This window comes from Urocampus carinirostris, chromosome 2, assembly GCF_059441175.1.
Source record: "Urocampus carinirostris isolate Australia breed hairy pipefish chromosome 2, RoL_Ucar_1.0, whole genome shotgun sequence".
Classification (NCBI taxonomy): Eukaryota; Metazoa; Chordata; class Actinopteri; order Syngnathiformes; family Syngnathidae; genus Urocampus; species Urocampus carinirostris.
Genome location: NC_142350.1, coordinates 38,727,072 through 38,750,976, shown reverse-complemented (window position 1 = coordinate 38,750,976; position 23,905 = coordinate 38,727,072). Strand labels below are relative to the sequence as shown.

General features: G+C 39.3%; 1 protein-coding gene across 1 annotated transcript in view; it reads right to left on the bottom strand.

Annotated features, from left to right (window-relative positions):
• Window positions 1-13,068: 13,068 nt before the first annotated feature.
• The window catches only part of ube3d (ubiquitin protein ligase E3D), a 36,705-nt gene continuing 25,868 nt past the window's right edge, over window positions 13,069-23,905 (bottom strand). Inside the window, exons 9-10 of the mRNA XM_088326477.1 lie at window positions 21,137-21,275; window positions 13,069-13,422 (exon numbers count right to left, since the gene is read on the bottom strand). Of these exons, the coding sequence (XP_088182603.1) occupies window positions 13,402-13,422; window positions 21,137-21,275 (160 nt within the window). The 3' untranslated portion in view covers window positions 13,069-13,401. The remainder of the gene's footprint in view (window positions 13,423-21,136; window positions 21,276-23,905) is intronic.

Below are 23,905 nucleotides of genomic sequence, written 5' to 3'. Positions count from 1 at the left end.
GCAGCAAAATGCTCTGGGCTTGCTTTTCTTCAGCAGGGACTGGGTAGATTGTTGATGGGAAGATGGATTCAGCCAAATACAGAGCTATTCTGGCAGAGAGACCTGCAAATGGGGCAGGGTTCACCTTCCAACAGGACAAGGATCCTAAACATAAAGTAAAATCTACAATCGAATGGTTTAAAAGTAACAATATAAAAGCGTTAAAATGGCCAAGCTAATATCCAGACCTTAATGCTATGTAGAATTTGTGGAAATATCTGAAAAATGCTGTGCACAAATGATCATAATCAAACATTAAGGAACTTGAGCTGTTTTATGAGGAAGACAAATGTTTCTGTTTCAAGATGTGCAAAACTAATAAATACCCTAAAACACGTGACTGTAATCCCAGCAAAAGGAGGTTGTACATAGCATTAACTCAAAGGGGGCCAATAGTTTTATAACACCTACTTTTTCATTTTTTCTTTGTTAGCACAATATAAAATTTTGAGTACATTTGGTTTCTTTTTACGGTTGTGTTTCCCATTTTGTTGATTCTTAGAAAAATATTTTGAGTATAAGTTTGAAACCTGTTGTTTGCAATAATCAGTGGTCTTTGCAGCCCATTGAGACTCTGTGATTAAGGGGTATACAAATAAACATGACTTGACTTAAAGTATGGTAATTTGTCGAAAAGTTCTTGGGGGCCTGATACTTTTGCGAGTCACTGTATGTTGAACGTTTCATCTTTCCATGACACATCTAAGCGAAACATTTATTGTCGTATCGGATTCGAGATTCCGGATGAAATCAATCAATCAATATTCTTTTCCTTTTTAGTCCGGCCCTTCTGCCATTTCTTCACCCAATATGGCTTGCGATTTAAAAGGCCCCCTCCCCCTTGTTGCATCTGGATATCCCTGCATGAAATAATGTGTATAATAATAGTAAAATACAATAAATGGATGGGTGGAAATAATGAATATTTGCAAAGATTGCTATTTGTGATCATTCCCCTTAAAAAATGTGATACTTTTACTTACATATGCTTTCAAGTAAATGGAGGAACCTCTGTTCATACATGCTGACAACCATGCTGATTCCTCATCTTTGGTACAGTAGTTACAGTCGTTCTGCGGAATGTCCAAGCTGTCACTTCCACTTTACGCAGCAACGACCTATATAATAGCGCTGCAGATAAAGCCTCAGCAGTCGATTGCGGATGACAGACTTGTCAGATCAGAGTTGTTTGGTTTCTTGTCAGGTTCCTTTACGAAAGCTTTGAGTAGTCCACAGTGAATGCTGGCACCTGACATCTACGCTATGAGAGCTCCCCTCTATTGGGAATAGGATGCCACGAATAACCTTGGGAAGCTTACAAAGACCCCCAAAATGTAATGAAATAAAATAAAGAAGAAAAAAATAAAAACAACACAAACAATATTGTATTGAATGAATATTCTAATGAACTGACTCCATTTCGGCGGCCCTCTATACAGCCGGAAAAAAAGTTTTTTTCTTTTTAATAAACATTGCATAATTTAAAACAAAACTGAGATAAAACAGTCAAACAACAATGAACAATTTTCAAGGGAACAATAAATGCTGTAGAAGCATGTTGAATACATAAAAAAAAAGAATGATGGGAGGTCGGTGGTTCGCGCCCCGGCCGAGTCATTCCTAAGACTTAAAAAGTGGTCGGCGGCGCCCTCTGTTGGCTGCGGCTGCATCGGCTCGCTACAACGGGTCAGGTGCAATCGACATTTCGTTCTGTGTACATTGTTACACAGAATGACAATACAAGGAAATTATTATTATTATTATTATAAATAAATAGTTAAATATTTAAAGGTGGGATACGTCCTTTGAGGTGTCCTTAAAAAGTTGAAAGTTAGATATTTTGTCTATTAAGTGTTAACACTGCCTAACTAAGTTCAAAGAGCCCTTATGATTTATTTTTTACTGAGCCTATTTATTTCTATCTTACATTTAGCAGAGCTGTTTAGGGTGGAACACATTAGGTTTGAGGAATGGGGGGAGGGCTGGAGAATGATTTCATTAGCATGAAAATGGTGAAAGTGAGAAAATAACTGTTTTAAATACAGTCCATAGCAACCCTAATCCCAAAAAGATGAAAAAGATGAGTCCATTAAGTGCTTCTAAGAAATGCACCTACTTGCACACGTCACACAAGAAGCTTGACAGAGGCTGCAATGATAATTCTAAGAAGATAGCGTCAGCAAGTAGAACATTTTCAAATTCTGGACTGCACCTTTAAGTTTGTTATATATCAGTGGTCGGGAAAACCTTTGACCCAAAGAGCCATAAATGTAAAATATTTTGATTTTACAACAATACAACAGGATTCAACAAAATCGCCAAAGATGTTCTCCAGACAAAAGCTTATTCTACAGCGCATTTTATTTCCCTGTGTGACGTTTGATGATTTGATAGAATCTATGAAATAATAATAATGGCAGAGCCCGTGTCCCATATATAACCGCCACATACAATCTGTCTCCCTCCCACAGTTACTTGTAGTGTTAAGGCTTTTCTGGGCCTTCATTTTTGCCATAAATAATTTATACAGGTGGCAAGCAAAGTTATTTTGTAAAAATGGCACAAAATTCTGCAAACAAAGATACCAACGTATTTACCTTCAGCGCAGACGGCGCGGGGCGAGAGACAGGAGGAAGTGCTTGCGTGCTGCCTCTGGGTGCTCTGCTGGCATTTTAGCCTATTAACCGTTTGTTCAGTGGATTTTTATCATAAAGTGTCTCAACAGTGAACATGGATTATTTATGAGCTTCTATATAGAGGATTCTTTAGCAATTTACAGTCAAAGTAACTTTTTTGTTGGTGTGACACTTTGACTGTACACACGTTAAAAATGTGCCCTATATATACTGGACAGTACCACATTTTTACCCGCTCCTGCTTTGCATGGTCTATGATAGGCTTTGCCCAAGCTACTGAGCACTTCATGCCGTAAGTTTGCATGGTATCAATTTATTCTTCGAGCCATACGTACTCATTAAAAAGGCCATAGGTTCCTGACCCCACTTATATATTAATAGTACCGTGGGATTGTTTGTCATACTTAATGGTTTAACCCCAAAAATTAGTTAATTGACAAAATTCTGAAAAGTAGAATTACATTTTTTATATTTTTGGTGTATGAACAGGATTTCCACAAAATGAAATTTATTTATCTTTTGTCATTTTTGTTTTGTATTATAATTCTAAAACAGGGGTCAACAGCCTTTCTGTATCTGGGAGCTCTTTGCGTTACTGATGGCTACCAGTTTGATATGCATTTCTAAAACTTATCATGTTATCAATATGTTGTTACCATGTTATTACCAGGCCTTAATTATTAGAAGTTCAATTAAAATAGGCTCAGTCAACCACTAAAACATCATGCCAGTAAAAAAATAAATTTTCCAGGAAAATCTCAGTGACCCTGCTCTAAATGTAATACGATCTCTGTATAGGGTCGTAAGAAACATGGAGATGACTGGGTTGATCCAGAACTGAATATCTTGAGACATATTATAAAACAATAAATGTTGATAAGTATTGTCTTGTGAAGGAACTGGAAACTGAAAAAAATACACAAATGATTTTTTTATGACCTTGGTAACCAATTAACAAACAAGATACAAATGCCAACTGATACCATAATCCCACTCAATCGATCTGAAGCAAATCATTTTTATAAAGGAAGGTTCTTAAAAGTATGTAAACAAAAAAAAGGAGATAATAATCCGGAAAAAAAATACATTTTCATTTAGTTGGCACAATTCTGAAGTCATGGGATCAAACCTTCCTGTGTGGAGTTTGCATGTTATCCCCATGCTTGCGTGGGTTTCCTTCCACATTCCAAAAACATGCATGTCAGGTTAATTGGCCGGTCATAGTTGTCCCTAGGCGTGAATGAGCAAGGGAGTTGTCTGTCTCTGTGTGCCCTGTGACTGGCTGGCAACCAGTTCAGGGTGTCCCTTGCCCACTGCCCGAAGATAGCTGGGATGGGCTCCAGCACCCCCACGACCTTAGTGAGGATAAGCGGTGCAGATAATGGATGGATGGATAGTAACAAACATACAAAAAACACAACTGGTCTGTCAAAATACAATACAGGGTCAATCACACAGAATAAAATATTTAAGAGAGAAATGCAGCAACCCAAAGAATTTTTTTTGCCAAAGTGTTCATTCCAGTGCTGCACTACGAAATGCATAGTTGAAGGACTCGGCCCGAGGTAAACCCGAAGTTGCTTTCTTCAGCCAATATGCACACTTTGGCGCTGAAGTAAAGCTTAGGGTTTACTTCGGGCTCGGCCCCTCAAATCATGTTAAGCGGTCAGGTTCGGGGCCCAGACTTACCTCTAATTTGGTCACATCTTGTAGGTGTGGAACCAATTGCAGGGAAGCCGGAATAGAGGCAGGTGTACTCAACAAAGGATGGTATTTATTGACAAAAAAAAACAAACCAGGTCTAAACAACTACCAAAAAGTACAAACCAGAAAAAAATGGAAACAACAGATAATATATTCCAAGACAAGATAGAAGTGGCAATGATCCGATCACGTGTGTTGTCCAAACAGTCATTATAAAGGATTAGGGTGGTCACCATGATGTGTAGGGGGGATTGGGCACAGGTGTGTCTATCTCTAAACCCGGTGTGCGCCCTCTGAGGCAAGGTGGCGTAACAGATCATAACATACTGTCATGGTTGCCATGGCGCCCACTTGGCCGCGCCCGTGTGTGTCACGGTTGCCTTGGTGCCCAATTGGCCCGGCCCGTGTGTGTCACGGTTGCCATGGTGCCCAATTGACCCCGCCCGTGTGTGTCATGATTGCTATGGCGCACACTTGGCCGCGCCCGTGTGTGTCACGGTTGCCTTGGTGCCCAATTGGCCCGGCCCGTGTGTGTCACGGTTGCCATGGTGCCCAATTGGCCCCGCCCGTGTTGTGCCAGCTGCGGCTTGTTTAGAGATTGACTTTCTGTGTATATAAAGCTAAGCGCTCTCTTGCTTCAGGGCCAGCCCGTCAACGAACTTCTGCCCCACAAGACATGGGTTCTGTCCTGTTTTCCTGTGATATCTGCAGTCCGGTATTGTTCCTGTTTATTTTTGTACTGTTTAATTTCGGGTTCCAGTTTTGTTTTCCGTCTATTCTTGTCCTGTTGGTTAGTTTCTCCAGTTTTGGATCCCGTCTAGTTTTTCCTGTTTATTTTCGTTACCCTGATTCATTATCGATCTCGTTGGTCTCTGGCATCCTGTCCTTCCACGCCAGACCGGCTTCCGAACATGCATGACTCCCCATTTCCCATAAAATAAAAAGCTTGTGTGAGAACGTCACGCGATTGGGTCCTGTATCTGTTCTGGTTCTGACACACACAGGTTCAATATATTTTTGCAGCATATGCAGTGTCGTGAAAAAGTATTTGACCCATACTATTTTCTGTGTTTTTTGCATATTCATCACTCACATAAGTATCAGATCATCAAACCAATTTAAATAACACACAAAGAAATACAAAATGCAATTTTGAAATGTTGATTCAATGTATTAAGGGACAAAAAAAACAACCTATCTGGTCCTTAGTGAAAAAGTAATTGTCCTCCCTTGTTAAATCACAAAATAAATGTTACGAACCGGAGTTGAATTTGCCACCACCTGTGTAGAATTAAGAAATCACTTAAATTAAATCTGTTAAACAAAGTGAAGTAAGCTACAAAATCTGGACTACACAGTTAACATGCTACGATTCAAAGAAATTCCAAAAGTTATTAGACAAAAAGAGATTGAAAACCCGGAGAAGGTCACAGAGCTATTTCCAACGCTATAGGGCTCCAGCAAACCACTGTCAGAGCCATCATTCACTAATGGAGAAAACTGGGAACAGTGGCAAACCTTCCCAGGAGTCATAGACCAACAAAGATTACTCCAAGAGTGGAAAGACGGCTCATCCAAGAGAATACAAAAGAACCTCAAGAAACATCCAATGAACTTCAGGCCTCGCTGCCCTCAGTTAAGGTCAGTGTTCATGGAAATGAAATGAAAGGAAATGGTCTGCATTTATATAAAGCTTTTCAAGTCAATGACTTCCCAAAGCGCTTTACATTGTGCTTCACATTTCCCAATAGCGGCAGTGATCTGTGCAGCCATGTAAGGCACTAACCTGCTTATTGGGGGTAATTGGGGGTTCAATGTCTTACCCAAGGACACTTCGACATGTAACACGGACAAGCCGGGATTCGAACTGGGATCCCTTAATCCTAAAACGATCGCTCTACCTCCTGAGCTACTGCCGCCCCTGGCTCCACTATAAGAAAGACACTGGCCAAAATGGCATCCATAGGAGAGTTTCCAGGTTTAAACTACTGCTGTCTGAAAAGAACATAAAGAGTCTCACATTTGCCAAAAAGCATCCTGATTAACCTCAAGGCTCTCAGAGAAACATCCTGTGGACTGATTTTGAAAGGTGGCAGGTGTGTGTCGTAAAAAATGGCACAGAATTAAAAAAAAATAAAAAATAAATTAAGTTTTTTACCAGAAGATCCTGAAGGAGAACGTCCGGTCATCAGTTTGTGCCCTCAAACTTAAGCACTCATGGATCATGCAGCAGGACAATGATTCGAAAAACACCAGCAAGTCCAGCTTTGAATGGTTCAAAAAAATGCTGGTTCTGGAGTGGTAAAGTCATAGTCAAGATTTAAATCCAATTGAGATTCTGTAGTGTGATCTTTTCAAACGGGCAATTCATCCTTGAAAACCCGGCAATATGGCAGATTTAAAAAACATTTGCAAAGAAAAGTGGGCCAAAATTCCTCCAAACTGTTGTGAAAGACTCATTACCAGTTATTGTAAACGTTTGATTTCTGTTATCGCTGCCAATGTCATGATTACTGATGCGAGGCACCTGAGTCGACTCCTTTGGCTTCAACTGCCTCGGACGCTGATTGGCTGCTCATCTCCTTTTAAACCCCTGTCCTCCTGTTACCCGTTGTCAGTCTGTCTGCAAACCTCAGCCCACGCTAGGCAAGCCCTTTCGACCCTGACTCTATCCTGTCTTGATTCCTGTTTGATTCCCGGCACCGACCCCTTTTATGAACTCGTTTCTGCTCCACCGCCCAGGCCATCGACCTGGTTTACCCCGCTTTCGACACTGCCTTCGCTCGCCACGGAAGTGCCACTTCCCCGTTCCGAGCGATCTACTACCCATGACCGACGATCACCAGATCGCGGGTCCAAGCCCTTTCCTCCTTCTAAATAAAGCTGTGAAAAATGAACGCAAGTGTGTCCTATCTCCATTTCTGGTGTTTATGAGGTTCGAGGGGCAATTACTTTTTCACATAGGGCCGGATAGGTTTGGATTTTTTTTGTGCCCTTATGAACGGAATCAAAATTTCAAAACTTCATTTTTCATTTCCTTGGGTTGTCTCTTTCTGATATCACTGTAAATTTGGCTTTCTGATCATTGTGAGTGATAAATATGCAAAAAACACAGAAATTAGGAAGGGGGCAAATACTTTTATACGGCCCCTTACATGCTTTCCTGACCAAGATTACTCAAGCAAGAAAAAAATATGCACAAAGTAGCAGTTTTCAAGTGCGGCACGGCGGCTGGGTGGTTAGCACGCAGCCCCACGGTGCCCCACGGTGCCCCACTGTGCGGAGGTTCAGGTTTCAATTCCAGCTGCCGCAGCCTCCCAGTGTGGAGTGTGCATGCATGGGTTTCCTCCAGGCACTCCGGTTTCCTCCAACATTTTCCAAAAACATGCATGTCGGGTTAATTGGCCGGTCCTAATTGTCCCTGAGTGTGAATGAGTGAGTGAGTTGTCTGTGTGCCCTGCGACTGGCTGGCAACCAGTTCAGGGTGTCCCCTGCCCACTGCCCGAAGACGGCTGGGATGGGCTCCAGCACCCCTGCGACCCTACTGAGGATAAGCGGTGCAGATAATGGATGGATAGCAGTTTTCCATGTAAATACTGTCACCAGATAATGGTCTCAAAAGGCCAATGATCCAGCAGACAACGGTATGCTGACAAATCACTTTTATTGTTACAATTTCTTCTCTGTCAACAAGAGGATACCCTGAACTCCTAAAGGCATCAGATTTTTGCTGTTGGTGTGTACTATTTCCTTTCCTCACCATACTTGAAGCAAATTGGCTATTTAAAGCCTGCTTCACTTGCACTGGCGTAGAAAGGCCAGAAAGGAGATGAGAAGCCCTTGACAGTTTGCCGAATGGATTTAATTAGCTCATACATGCTATTCTTTGCCTTCTCAGTGGGGCTAATATTGTAGGTCTGCATTTTTTAAGAATAATTGTCACCTGCTGTATCAGCATTTAGCGAATTTCGACATGCAAAAGAAAGCAGAAAGGGGGTAAAATCGATTCATATATGATATATGTGAATAAAAGGTTGTAATTCCCCAAAAAACGTGAGCAAAAAATAAAGACAATTATATTACGTATTTTACATAATTATAGGTAAAATGATCCAAATATATATGAGAGGTGCATATTAACGACGCACACTATTTATGCACAGCACAAACCGTTAAATGGAAAGGAAAAATAATTACCCAGGAGTGTAATGCTGAGGTTAGCAATATTTACCACCCTTAATGCGAGGTGAGTCAATTATTCTTAATTGGTTACTCTATTGTTGGCTGATGCCTTAACTCCACTGTGCTTTTTTTCCCCGATTTAATCCTTTAATGACCAATCACGCCCTAGATGTTGTGTGAATCTTAGCAGTTATTTGACATTACTTGAAGGTGGGGTACAACGTTTGAGGTGTCTTTAAAAAAGTAAAAAGTTTAATGTTATCCTTATTAAGTGTGTGTTAACAATGCCCAAGTGATTTCAAACAACACTTATTACTTTTTTTCCACAGCGTCTATCTGCCTTTATCTTACTTTTAGCAAAACTGTCCAGGGCGGATCACAATAGGTAGGATAAATGAGGTTTGGGGTAGGTGCTGTGGGATTACATCATGCTCCTTGCTGCGTTTTTTGTTTTTGCTAGTGTAGCATGAAAATAGGGATATAAGACGCCCTCTTCAAGTACAGTCCAAACCCCAAGAAAGATGAATAAAGAAGAGTTTTTTTTTTAGGCGTCTCTAAAAAATGCACGTACTTGCACGCGCATCGGAAACGAGCTGACAGTGGCTGCAATGATGTCAAAAAATATCATTACATTGCTGTAAGTTAGATTTTGTATTGTGTGCACCTTTTTCCGAGTACAGTACATTACTGTAGTGCTTCTTTGCGTCGCTACCGGCATGTGGTGGCGCTGTGAGAAGTCACCCAGCATCCACCACGAACAACAAATCTGCTTCATCTTCCTAGATCGTTTGTAAACATTCTATATTGTTTTTATTGTTTAATATCTTGTTCAGCAATTCAATATGGTTGGTGTAAAGTTAAAGAAGACGCGAGCCGTTACTTTTGAAATAAAAGTGCTATAAGAAAGCTAGATACGGTTCAGAAAATGGTCAGAACGCTTTTTTTTGTCAATTTTTTGCCACGGAGGAGGACCTCTTGAAGCCCATCTTCCAAAAGTAAGTTAAACTTAACTTTATTTATCTGTATAGAGCATATTATTTTAACGTTTATTTTTCAGTCAGCAAGTTACTTATACAAGCCTTAAATATACTTTTATAAACCCTAAATGTACATTCCAGACAAAATATAGCACTGAAGCAAGTACAAACTCAATTTATCAACGATTGTCCGGATCTCATTCGTAAGTAGGGCAGCGTCTGATAATTTTTTTTTGATTTTTTGGATGTTAGACAGTCTCGGTTCATACTAAATGTATTACCTTTACAATATTGGAATTATTAACGTTTTAAATCCCATGATTTAACTGTTGCCGTGCGATAATGGCCTTAACTATTAACATACCTAGTATGTTAATGGCCGTGTTAGCTACTGTACATAATTTAGAAATGAAATATTTTTTTTGTTAATGTTTCCTACAAATTCGTTAGTTGTTGGTAAGGCTATTATCGTATGAGAAATGTGTAAACAGTGAGGCCACTATCAGCACAGAAAAATGTTTTTCATTAATTATTCGCCTTTGTTTTGACAAAGTCTTTATCTGTTATCAATACTGTTTAGTGATTTCAAATAATACAAATTAATTGCAACTCTTGTTTTCAGACATTTTCAGCCTTTTTCTTGAAAAAAAAATCGTCAGTAATGCCTTTTTTGTCATGATTAATGATGTGATCCACCTGTGCCCGCTCATTTGGCGCCAACCGCCGCGGGTTGATTGGCATCCCGTCTTTATTTGAACCCAGTCCTGTCTGTCGCCTGTTGTCAGTCCGTCTGCAAACCTCAGTGTATACTACGCAAGCCTTTTTCGACCCTGGCTCTCACCTGTCCCGTTTTTGCTCCAGTCTGTCTCCAGCTACGACCTGTTTTGCTCCTGACCACGTCTGCTCTCCCGTCCTGGCTTACGACCTTTTTTTGTCCCCGACTCTGTCTACTCTCCCTTTCTGGCTTACGACTTGTTTCCGTCCCTGACACCGCCATCGTTTGCTACGGAAGATCCACTTCCGTGTTCGATTAACAGTCCGAGTACGAGAGCGACTTGCTTCCCGCGTCCAATGAGCATCAGATCGCGGGCGCTGCCCTTCCTCTTTCTTTCAATAATATTGTGAGAAAACCTTACGCGATTGGGTCTGCCCTCTGTGCTAAACGTGACTTTTTTCGCATGAGGGTAACGAAATGTTAGCATTGCTAAACTCATTGACAGAGAAAAACTAAACCATCATCTCAAAACCCTCCCTGGAAAAGCAATTACCATCAAGTAGAGTATTGGCTGGTGTGAACTGCCTTTGAAGTGTCACTAAATACATTTCAAGTAGGTGGATTTACATGAAGCTTTGTAAAGTACTGTATATAAACAAGTGGTTTCAAATATGGAGTCTGCGGGCCGGATTAGGCACACCATTGGATTAAAACCCGCCCGCGAGACAATTCTCAGAGAAGCACAAGAGAAACAATAACCCGGTCCAGAGCCTTTGCTTTGAAAACGCTGGTCTACTAGTGATCCCAAGAGCCAAGAAGAGATACGCAGGTTCGAGAGCGTTCTCCATCTGTGATATGCTCTTTCCCGAGATTCGATCTGCACCCTCAGTGGAAATGTTTAAATCTAAGCTTAAAACACACTTCTATTCTATAGCATATGAATAACCTATATTTCATGTTGATAATGTGTGTATTATTTGCCCTCATGTAGCTTTAGATGAGGGGATGATGTAATAATAATCTGTAGTTTGCAATAGTCTTTGATCTGTGAAGCCCTTTGAGACTCTTTGTGATCAAGGGCTATACAAATAGAATAGAATAGAATATACTTTTATTGTCATTGTTACAAAATAGGTTAACATATTGTGACAACGAAATTGGGCATGACACTCAAGTTTCACACATTCACAGAGGTGAAGAAACCAAAAAGATAAGGAAGAGAGAGGATAAGGTTATAAAACAAGGAGGATAAGGTTATAGTTATAATTTACACAATATTTACACAAAGAAATGACGGCATGTAGGATGTTACATACAGTTGGTTTCGTAAGGGTTTGTGCAATATGCATTTGGTGCAAAAATAGTCAACATAGTGCAAAAAAAATAGTCAACATTGTGCAAGGTGAGCCTCCCAAGCCAAGCACCACTGCCGAAGCAAATTTTAGCCATGTTTGCGGACTACCATTCATCAACCAGAGAACATTTGAGGAAACACATATCAGGACTTTATTTTCTTTTAAAATCAATTCACAGATACACTGTATAAGCCAATCCGATAACACCTCACGTGTGTGCGGGGATGCATTGCTTAACCGCAGCTACTTAACTATGCTTTTTATCTCAAAGACTGGAAGTTTTCCGTCGGCAGTTAGATCAAAAATACAAAATAAAAAAAATAGCACCCAGGTATTTTTACAGAAGCTTCGAAGTTCCTTTCAAAAGATCCTTGGCTGTTATATTTCATATTCATATTTGAAAGATCCTTTCAAATATGAACATGAAATATAACAGCCAAGTTTCCCAATTCAGATAAACATTATTGTTGGAGAGAAGAAATTAAAACCAGAAAGACTTTAATATTATTTAATCAATCATATAGATTATTTGCACTTGCATTTGTGATTGGGTGCTACTTTTGCCCCTACTGAGTTTTCATGGGTTTTCCTGAAGTGAATTAGTTTGTTCTTTTGTTTTTTTACAAATTCGGTTGATGAATACTATAAGATAAAATCTTTGTTAGTGAAGGAAAAAAAACAACCTCACAAATCTTGAAGAATTGAATCCCTGAATCATAATCGTAATTACATTGTTAAGATCTGAAGATCCCCAGCCCGACAATTTAGACATTTTATGCCATTAATTTACTTTGCCCCAGTGAGAGTAGTTTTTCCCTTAGTTAAACTGTTGATGAAATTAATTCATTTGTTCTTTTTTAGAAATGCAATTGATGAACACGATAAGAGATAAGGGCAGCACGGCAGCTTAGTGGTTAGTGCGTGCGCGTCACAGTTCTGAACCTCCTGTGTGGAGTTTGCATGTTCTTACCATGCTTGAGTGGGTTCCCTCCGGGCACTCCGGTTTCCTCCCACATTCCAAAAACATGCATGTTAGGTTAATTGGCCAGTTCAAATTGTCCCTAGGTGTGAATGAGCGAGGGAATTGTCTGTCCCTGTGTGTCCTGCGACTGGCTAGCAACCAGTTCAGGGTGTCCCTTGCCCACTGCCCGAAGATAGCTGGGATGGGCTCCAGCACCCCCGCGACCCTACTGAGGATAAGCGGTGCAGATAATGGATGGATGGATGGATAAGCGATAAAATCTTAATAAAGGAAAAAAAACCCTCACCAATCTTTTAGAATTGAATCTTACACCCCTGAACCATAATCGTTAGTTCATTGTGAGCCTGGTAAAGATCTCATGCCTGACAACTTGGGCTCAGTTTTTATGCTATTAATTTACTTATCAAGCCCCAGTGAGAGTACATTTTCTACTATGTGGCCCCTGAGCTAGAATTAGTTTGATATAGACAAAAAGAAGTGATGCTTTGGGGGAAAAATCTTTATTCTAATTTTAGTTGAATACAGAAGAAAATACAAAACACATTCCTTAACAGGACACATATTCGGTACTAGACGTACATGGCTGTTGAAATGAGATACAATTAACAATACTATAATTAAAATCTACCAAAATGAAAAATATTTTTTGTTTCAAGTACTTTTACGGCTTTAATGGGTGAAGCGTCTTCAAAGTTGATAGAAATTCCATCTTGAAGTAAGTGGAGGACTTTCGATCATCTGCTTCAAAAGCTTTGAGTGGACCACGTGGAACATAATGAGGCTTCAAAATGGCCGCAACTCTTTTGAACATTCACAATCGTAGGTAAGCCACCTGAGGACAACAGAAAAACGAGTTGATAATACACACACAAACACACCCACATCATTTTTGCATTTGAGAAAATCCCTTTTTATTCTTGAAAGCATTGATGCACCATTAATTAGTTGTGGATTGCTAATCAACAGCACAACATTTTACCAGAACGTCAAATCTTCAACTAAAACCCTTACAGTTGGCAGCCATCTCCCAAGTTCAAAAACACATATTTGGTTCACAAAAGCACAAAAAAACGAGGCGGATCCTGCCTCTTTTCCTCCATCTGCTATTCCTGGGTGTTTGCCTACAGCACACAATGGTTGTGTTCCTGTGAGAGCTCCACACTGGGATGATGGATGAGGACATTTGCCTCACTCAAGGCCTGGTCCTCTTCGTTCCCGTGCCAATGCTCGCTCGCCACTCAGGCGCATCAATAGTAATTCATACAAATTAGAAACATGAAATGAAGGTTAGTTTTTGCTAATGCAGGAATGGGAAAACTACAGTTTATTACAAGCTAAGTACAATATAAATATTATTTTATGTAACGGTATTAGTGGTGGTGAGGCTAGTTTCAGAGGAATTAAAGAGGTAATTCAAATTAGACAAGAAAAACAAAAACCTTTAATTATTTTCACCCACAAAATGGTTTTCCAAAGATTTCATTCAGTGGCTTGCAAAAGTATCCCCCCGATACTATTATAACCAATTGCCATATTTCAGGCTTCAAACATATAGATAAAAAACTCAAAATGGAATCAACAACATCTGAGAAACAACTGTGAAAAGAAACCAGATTTATTTAATATTTTATACTTTGCTAAAAAAAAAAAAAAAAAAAAAAAAAAGTAGGTGTTGCAAAAATATTGCACCCTTATGAGTCAATACTTCATATTACTTTTTGCTGTGATCACAGCTCCAAGTCTTTTTAAATAAGTCTCATTTCGTTTTGCAAATCTTGAAATAATATTATTTTTCCATTCTTCCTTGCAAAGCAACTCAAGTTACTTAAGGTTTGATGGTGATCGTTTGTGCACAGCAATTTTTCAGATCTTTCCACAAATTCTCTTCAGGACCTTTCCAATGTAGATTTTCTTTATATTTAGGGTCCATTTCCTGTTGGAAGGGGAACGTGCAACCCATTTTTAGGTCTCTTGCAGACTTCCAACAGATTTTCTGCCATAGTTGTAAGTGTATTTGATTCCATCTATCTTCTCACCAGCTCTAACAATCTTCCCAGTCCCTGTTGAAGAAAAGCAACCCCAGGGCATAATGCTGCTACCATTATGTTTGAAAGTGGGGCTGGTGTTTTCAGAGTGATGTGCAGTTACTCTTACTCAAAACGTAAGGCTTTGCATTCAGTCTAAAAAGTTCTGAGAAGAACACCTTGTTCCACACGTTATTTGTGTCTACCATGTGGCGTCTTGCAAACGATAAATGGGCTTTATTATGGTATTCTTTAAAAAGGGACGTTCTTTTGGCCACTCATCCATATAGATATAATTCATGCAGAGTACAACTAATAGTTGTCTTATGCACAGATTACCCCAGCTTAGCTGTGTATGCCTGCAGGTCATGCTATTTGATCATGGGCCACTTGGTTGCTTCCGATTAATTTTCTCCTTCTTTGGGTCGAAAGTTTAGAGGGACGGCCAGGTCTGCAGTAGTTTTATGCTCTCCCTCCATTATGATATTACTGCTTGCACTGAGCTCTGGGTGATGTGTAATTGTTGCAAAATCTGATTTTATCCCACTCCTGCTTTGAAGTTTTTCACAACTTTATCCTGGACCTGCCTGGAGTGTTTTTTGGTCTTTATATTGCTGTCTGTTCTTTAGTGTTTCCTTTCCCAGACCTCTGAGCCCATCATAGAGCAGTTTCATCTAAACTAAGACTTAATGAGACACAGGTGGACTCTGTTTATTATTTTTAGTCATTTAGCTCGACATCGAATAATATAGAAGTAGAAGATCTGGCCTAAAAAAATCCATCCCAACCTGGCCCGCGGGTATAAAAGCCCAAGCCCGACCAATTGACTTGATTTGAGGGACTGACCTTGAAGCAAACCCAATTTTTATGTTTTATTTGTGAGGAACAGGGAGGTGGAAAGGAGGGTGATTTTGGCCACTGTACCACAACACACACACACACACACACACACACACACACAACACGCCTGCTTTTTTGCTCGGTTACAAGCACAAGCGCCAACAAGCATGCATGCTGCGCTGCGTTAATATGCTATTCAGAAGTCATCAGGGTACTTCTGGAGTCAGTTGGCTGAGCTGAGAGTACAGTGGGACAATATTTATGCAACACCAAATAAATTTTTTGTGTTGTAATTGTAATAAAAAATATTGATATAATTTGGTTCCTTTTCATGACTGTGTCTCACATGTTGTTGATCCTTAGAAAATATTTTCAGTATTATAGCTTTAAAAGTGGTGTATGCAACGTCAAAAGTATTCTGGCGGAAATCATCGTTGCAGCTCCTTTTCTTGCACTTGCAAGTATGTGAAATTATTAGAAGCGCTCGTATAAACTCTTCCTATTTCATATTTTGGAGGGGTTTGGGTTGGCATTTGGACTGTATTTGAAGTAGTCCTAATCTTACTTTTACCATTTTTATCCTACAATTAAAGAAAGCACTGAAAACACACGTGACATGAGCTGTACCCCCTAACACCCCATCCTCTTTCCCTTTAGCGTAATGCGCTTTGTTGACAGAACACCGATGACAAAAGTAAGATAAAGACAGATAGGTGCGATAAAAAAAAAAGAAGACTCTTAACTTAGTTGGGCATTATCAAAACACACTTTACAGAGAAAATATTCAATTTTAAAGTTCTTATGGACACCTCAAACTACACACACACCTTTAAGGTTATTACAATGACAAATAGATGTTGGGGGGCTAATGTTGACGTCTGCAGTCAAATATCTAATGCCTGATTAAGCAGCCGGATTTATTTGCTTCATTTGTCACAAAGAAAAAAAGAAATTGACTACACAGTGCACAAAGTACAACAAATAGCTACTGTACCGTCAGATAATAAGTGGGGAGAAAGTTTAGCCAATCAGAATGCAGAACACAATACAATTAAAATCGGGTACGTGCCAAAATTGTGAAAAGTAAACTCCGTTATAGCAAAGGATTATTGTACTTCCATCGCATCTGTCATTGTTCAAGTATTCGTGTGCCCAACCGTAAATCAACATTTTAAGAAAATTATTACTTTCTCAAACCCTTACTGACTAACCTACATTCTATTGCCGCGGGTGTTAGAAGTAAGAGAATAATAAGCTGGGGGCAAAGTGACACCGAACCAAAGTGCTTTCCACACCATTTCCCTTGAGAATTCAGAAATGGAGGGTGCAAGAGCACAGAAAACAATTGACAGTTGAAAATGTGCACCAGGCTGGTTATGGTGCAGTCTTTTATCCACTCAGAGAAACTAAAATGATTCAAGCATTGGGGAAGCGGCATACAAACTCAAGCGGGAGAATTGTATGGTTACAAACATTTGAATGTTTTAGACTTGATTTAGAGAAAAACTATATGTGACAGGTTTTATGTTTAATATTGATGCACTTTGTTGCTGATAAGTGTTAGCCAAAAGAGATTTTGATCCCATTGAAATGCTTTTCAGAATAAAGCTGACATTGATTTTCCAGTTTGGTTGGTCCTGCAACTGATAATTCAGGTGTGATCTGTATAAATACAAATTAGAGCTTGGACTTCAACCCAAAAATAAACAAAACCATCATCCTAATCAAACCAACTATTTATGACACCTTTCATACTTTTCTCTTCCACCGAGCAGGTCAAGCTCCGCTGATCTGCCCTTGAAAAGTACACGCTTCTCACGCTCCCCCATGTGCCTCATTTGCTGTCATGCCTTCTTCTGAAACCAAAACTACCTAAAAATTGATGTGGTACTCCGAAAAGCGGACAGGCTTAATAGAAAAAAAATGAACTTGTTTCTTCAGATTAATTATTTATTCAAATAAATGAATATATTCAATGCCATAACATATACATATGTTTTTGGAAGCATTGTACCCGAGTGCCATAACCTAGGAATATGTATTGGTTTATTTTAAAAATATTATAAAGGGTTTGCCGCTGCTTAGCAGTAAGTATCAAGCCTCTGGGAATGATTTCTCTATAGGAAATTACTATTAGATGGCATGAGTGGCTTTGATAAGATTGGTGCCCACACATTGAGAACTCCCAACCTTCTAGTGTTGCTTACTGTATACGGCGAATGAGTGTGTGTAGGTGGCCTTATATGGCAAGAAGGCATGGTAAAGCAGTGTGGTGATAGTTGCGAGATATGGAAAAACAGTAATAGGTAGTTAACTCATCAACAAAGCCTATTACTTTAAAAAAAAAAATGGCATCGTCATAGTCTGGTCAGGGAGGGATGACGTTTTGTGCAGGAACACGATTGCCATGGTGAACAAAAGTTCATGCATCAGGTAAGTGTTCTTGCAATAAAATTTTATTTTAAAAGCAAAGTGCCCTTGTGTTTATGAAAAGCATTGTTTAGTTATTGGAGGTATCACAAATGCAACAAAAAAAAAAAGCACAGAAGCGAAAATTCTGCTTGAAATGCACCCTTTCACAAAAAGCTGTTTTTCTCAAAAGTTCTTGAAAAAGTGTTTTTTTTTTCAAGAAACTTAGCAATGTTCAACTGTTGTTTAGTAACTGTTGTTTACTAAAAATGGTAAATGCTATAAACATTCTTTTGACACACCCTATGCCAATATAGCTACATAAGTATTTTTGTAGGCCTTCAAAAATAAGTTAAAATGGCAAAAATTGGTAGGCACTTCCAATTTTCCAATTTAAAAAAAAAATAGTGAGGTTTTAGACTCTAATATTCTCTAACCTGTCAATAACATGTAGTAAAATACACTTCTTACACCAAGTAAACACAATTTGTGATTATAGAGGCAACTGACAGTATTGCTGAGGTCTGTGACACTGTGGGCACCATTGTGGTTTCCTCGCCGTTTCAAACAAGATCTCAGATACTCTTAAACTAATTCTAGTAACTCTTGATGGTTGTGTGATCAAATTACCCTCATGTCTTCTGCTGTCGACTTCCCAACAGACTTCCACAATTAGGAAGTGTTCGAGTATATCATTGCCTCCCGCTGCGTACTACCAATGGAGCCATTTCCAGCGACCAGACAAATACTATGACCTGTGTATACCTTGTGGTTGTGGCTTTCATTTCAAAATGTCTCCTTTTATTTAATCAATCAGGCAACCGCAAGCATGGAGACTGCTTAACAATGGCGTGGACAGATACACGGTAGGTGTTGCTTGTACGCCTGCGCCTCTAACACATGAAATAAGTGCTTCAGAAATTATACAATAAAAAATGTTTAACAGTTAACACTTGTGTAGAATGGTTACATTATTTCATAAATATGCTGTTTGAATCAAATATTGGGGGCTGAAATTACCCCAAACTGTGTAGAAAATGCTGATGCTTAAAATGGCTGACTAAAACGATTGTAGATAGGCTCAAAGCTGATTAAGGACGCGATACAGGAAACTTTATTTTTGTCACATAATTTTCTTTGTAATTTAAAATTTACAAACCAGTCTTAATCTAATGTGTATTATCACTTGAATGGATCGCTTATATATCAAATGGACACTTAATGGAAAGAGATGCGCATATACACCCTTATTTCTTCTGCACGCGTGGACCTGCCAAAATAATAAATGTGCATACCAAGTCAAGTCATGTTTATTTGTATAGCCCTTAATCACAAAGAGTCTCAAAGGGTTGCACAGACCACAGATTATTGCAAACCACAGACTATTATTACACCATCCCCTGATCTCAAACCTACATGGGAGCAAGGAAAATAAAAAAAAAACATCAACATGAGGAAAATGAAGAAACCTTGAGAAGGGACCGCACATGAGATAATCCACCTTCCAGGATGATCAGGCTTCAATGGATGTTGCAAAAACAAATAATACAGATATTGTCAACATAAAATATAGCTCATTCATATGCTATAGAATAGAAGTGTGTTTTAAGCTTAGATTTAAAAATTTCCACTGAGGTTGCAGATCGAATCGGTTACCACTGTTGCTACACAGTAAGGAAAACCTATCTCAGTAAATTAAAACTGTAAATTTAGTTATCCTCACTTTTGCGTCAGCCATGGCCATATACTCCTAATCAACAATTGAAGAATTTTCTAAACACGAACTGAAAAATATTAGCTCTAATTACCATTTTCATTGTGTTTAAAACAGCGTTAGTTGTCAGCTAAATCAAACCCATATTTTTAACCTAACGTTTTGAAGGCAATTCATCCTGAAGAAGGCATTTTACCAATAGATAATTGTAATAATAAACTTTCAACCCACTGGCTTTTGAACTCAGTATCAATCCCGTTGGTCTCATGAACATATCCACAATTATCCACAATTTCGTCATGCAGTCCTTTGATAATTTTTCACATCATGCATTTTTGGTTAGGCAATCTTCTCTGTTGCATTTATAATGATAAAAATCCTTTGGAATGCGTCATTTTTGTGCTCTTGCAACCCTGTAAGATGTCCTAGTTTTCTTTTTGTTTTCCATTGGTCTCGAGGCTTTCAACATGCACGTACTTGCACGTGCATCATTAATGTTCTTAAAAGAGGTTGCAATGATGACAAAAGCCGGGGGTGGCGGCCAAAGGTAAAAAAGCTCCAAATTTCATACAGCTCCTGGGATGACCAGGCTGCATTAGATGTTGCAATGGGATCAACAAAGGAACCAGAGGTAAGATCATGATTCCATGCCCAAATCAGAACCGAATTATGGCCTGGTCTGGCATTTGATTCACCATGTTCGGCTCGGGCCATGCTCGGGCTTAAGATCTTACCTCTGCTGTGATGTTGCTACGCTGCTTAGAAGTTGCCTCAAAACAACACATACCGTACTAAACTCTTTCAATGCCAGTTCAAAGAACTCCTTCTCGTTTATGTATATTAGCCACCCGTTATTGTTCTTCCTGGTCTCTCTTAAAGTGTTGCGCTAAATTCTTAAGGATGTACTGCAGCTGTGGTTTATGGCCCAATTTTCAACCTGTCAAAATGATAAACGGCCTAAAAAATTTCCTTTCAACTATTAAAAAATGTGTCAATGCTGGAAAATTGTGGGTTTATGTATCCTTTGCAAACATCTCTGAAAAGCGAGATGAATCTTTACACCAAAAAACACCGATGACTAGATGATGAAGGGGGTGTATGGAGTGAAATCAGGAGACTTCCCCTGCTACCGATAACCATCTGTTTTATTTGGCGGAGATTACACTTGCCCAAAAAATGGCCTGGAGAGGGATGGGCTCCCACTAGGCTAAACTTGACCAAGACACACCACAGAAAGTGGTTACCTTACAACCATGGCGGTGAAGGGATCCGTGAAATGTTTATACAGCCTTGTTTAAATTTGTTACAAAAGACTGGCTTTAATTTGTTATCATAAATCTCCTCTCTCTCTCCTGAATCCTCGCAAATGCAAATATAGTTTGAGGTTCCTTCGGTTTCTGTCCTGCAAATCAGGAACATTGGCCAGCTTCGGGCTGGGTCAGACTTAAATACAGCCTGGGTCAGGTCGGACTGGATTTTTTTAGACCCGATCTTACATCTAAAAGCAACTCACATGCAAGTCCTGATTGTGACCTTTTTTCCTGAGGGTCATGTCTCACCTTATATGCTCTCATGTTACGCATTGATGCAGGAAGTGTAGCATTGTTATCTTCCATGACCTGTAGCAGCTCCTCACACACATCGAGAGGGAGCAGCAGAGAGTGTCCTGTGGCATTGACCTCCCAGCTGGTGGCGACTCTAAAACCAAGAAAGTGCAAATGATCTATGGTGACTGGCAGAACCATGTTCAGTACGAGAACAGCCAGCCCGAAATAGCAGCAATAAAACTCATGATGAAGTATTTGCACTGCAGTTTTAATAGAGCCATTTTTAACATCAAACTGTGCAGAATTACAAGGAAGACATTAAAGCAGATGGATGACTAGCTTGGTTCCTGCATAAGCACATGCCTGTGCTTCGTGTATAAAACATGATTGAACAAGAAAAAGTTTGATTTTGTGTAAGTGTGTGTGGCGTCGGAGAATCTGACGTGCACATATCTGAAATAGATGCATACACGTTAACGGTTTGATTATTAAAATATGTAAAATTACAAAAAAATGGACGATTATAAATAAAGCTATAACTATGAAGCGAGATTCAATTTTGCCTAGACACTTAGAGCATGTACTCATGCTTTCTGAGACAACTTCTCATTCAAACACAAATATGTCAAAGCAGTTCGCCTTCTGCAATTCCAACTCTGGAACTCAACTTAAATGAAAATCACAATGTGGCATATCCAAGTGACCGGCAGCCGGACTCTATTTTCTGCCTTATTGGTTTTCATTTATCAACAAGAAACCTGACTGCTTCGTCAGAGAGTAAGCTCAGGTAGGGGAGGTGATACCACCAGACGTTATTTCAATTAAAGTAAATGGAACGGATGCACAGTTACAGGAAACTATGATCACACTCACCGGGATATGGTGCATGGACCCTCACTTAACCGAATGATTCGTTAAAACTACAACTACCCTTTTTTTCACCAATGATTGGAAACTGGAGATTTGCGCTCAGATTAAAGAAAATAAAAACAACACCTAGGTGTTTTTGCAGAATGTTGAATACGCTTCAGCTTCATTCAATGATTCAAACAACAGTTGAAAGGAGACATTCACAAATGCAGGAAAACATCTTTATAGAAAACAAAAGCATGAAGAAAAACCTTGTACGTTTTAAATCAGTGTGTGTGCTATTCTACATGTTTGCAGTTTGCTTACACTGTAGTGGAAATTATTAAAAATAAAGTACCATAATTTTACCAGCATAAGGTGCACCATACCAAAATATGGGGTCTCAGTTATGTGTGCCATTTCTGTTTATGAAACACGCACTAAAAAGGGTGTGTGCTTTATATATGTTTCATACCAGTCAATTTATACCCTTTCCCCATATTTTATGTATTTTTTGATAGCTAAAACTGTGTAGGCCATACAACAATTTTTGTCCCGGGGTGAAATAAAAAAGCTAAGAGCTAGCTTTAGTTGTGTAGCCGTGCCTTTGCAGGTTGTCTTGGGAGGGTGGACACGTTGATTTGTGCGCCCACCCTGGCTGTTTGCCTGATAACACAGACAGTCACACCAGTCCAACACACAGAACCCTCCCTAACCTTAATCCGTGATAGAATTTTCTGTAGGCTGTCTCAGAACACAATGCACAATACGTCGATATCAATGACAATAACGAGAATTTAGTTTAAAATCCGCGAAGCAGTGAACCAGCGATAATCGTAGCGTGGGGTAACGAGGAGCCTCTTTACTTGTTCTTTTACATACAGTCAACAGCCACACTTCCACTTCTAATGTTCACATGGTGTCCTCCACTACATCCGCCTAACAACAACAACATGCTCAGCGTACACTGCACTACAGAGCGTGCCACATCGTTCAAAGAAAAACTAATACTTTTATGTGCACCTTGTAGTCATGAAAACATGGTAGCTTTCCATCAAAAACAGGGTTCCTGTGTTTTTGACAGCAAGTTTGTCAAAACATTGGAAAACAATTTCCCTGTTCTGACTTGACTGCGCTCGGCTCCAGAGGAGAGCAGAGTAGATAAAAAATAAAAAACCGACGAGTGCTGAGTCGGTTCAAAATAATGAGGTTTGAAGACTCCTCCAGTGGGGGGTCTGAAAAACAGAACAGGAATAACCACATACAGAGCCTCCACCTACACACTCCTAATGCTTCACAGCAAAATACACACCCAAAAGCCCTGGTCAAAAAACAAAGTGCAGTCCAAGTGACAACTCAACACATTTGATGGCAAAATAATCTGACATGTCTGGGCATAAACCCACAGCAAAAGGTAATATATTATTTATTGCTAAGAAGAGATTTGTACTTTGTGGGAGGTAAATGGCACTAATACCGATGTTCTCCTTCCTAAAGACTACATTAATTCTCTGTTTTGAGCTCAAATGGGTTTCTTAAAGAATGACTGTATTTATCGTGTATAACGCACAGTTGTGTATCACGTGCACCTCTAATTTTTAATTGAAAATCTGTTAAAATGTTGTTTCACTATTTTTCAGCTAAAACTAATCATCTTAAGTGACAATGTAATCAATGAACACAATGCCGAAATAAAATGTATAATGTCTTTATTTAATGTCCTTCAAAAACTGATTCATCGTCAGATACACAGAAGAGTAGTTTCCCTCTTTTTTTGAATTCTTTCTATCAGAACAATTTTGTGTTTTCCCTCATCTCTAACATTTGTCTCTAGTACTGTGACTAAAAATTGTATGACAATGAAATAAGATCTGCCTTTTCATATCTCAGTCATATCATTGGTGGTCTAGGAATTCAGCTCTTTCACTGCCG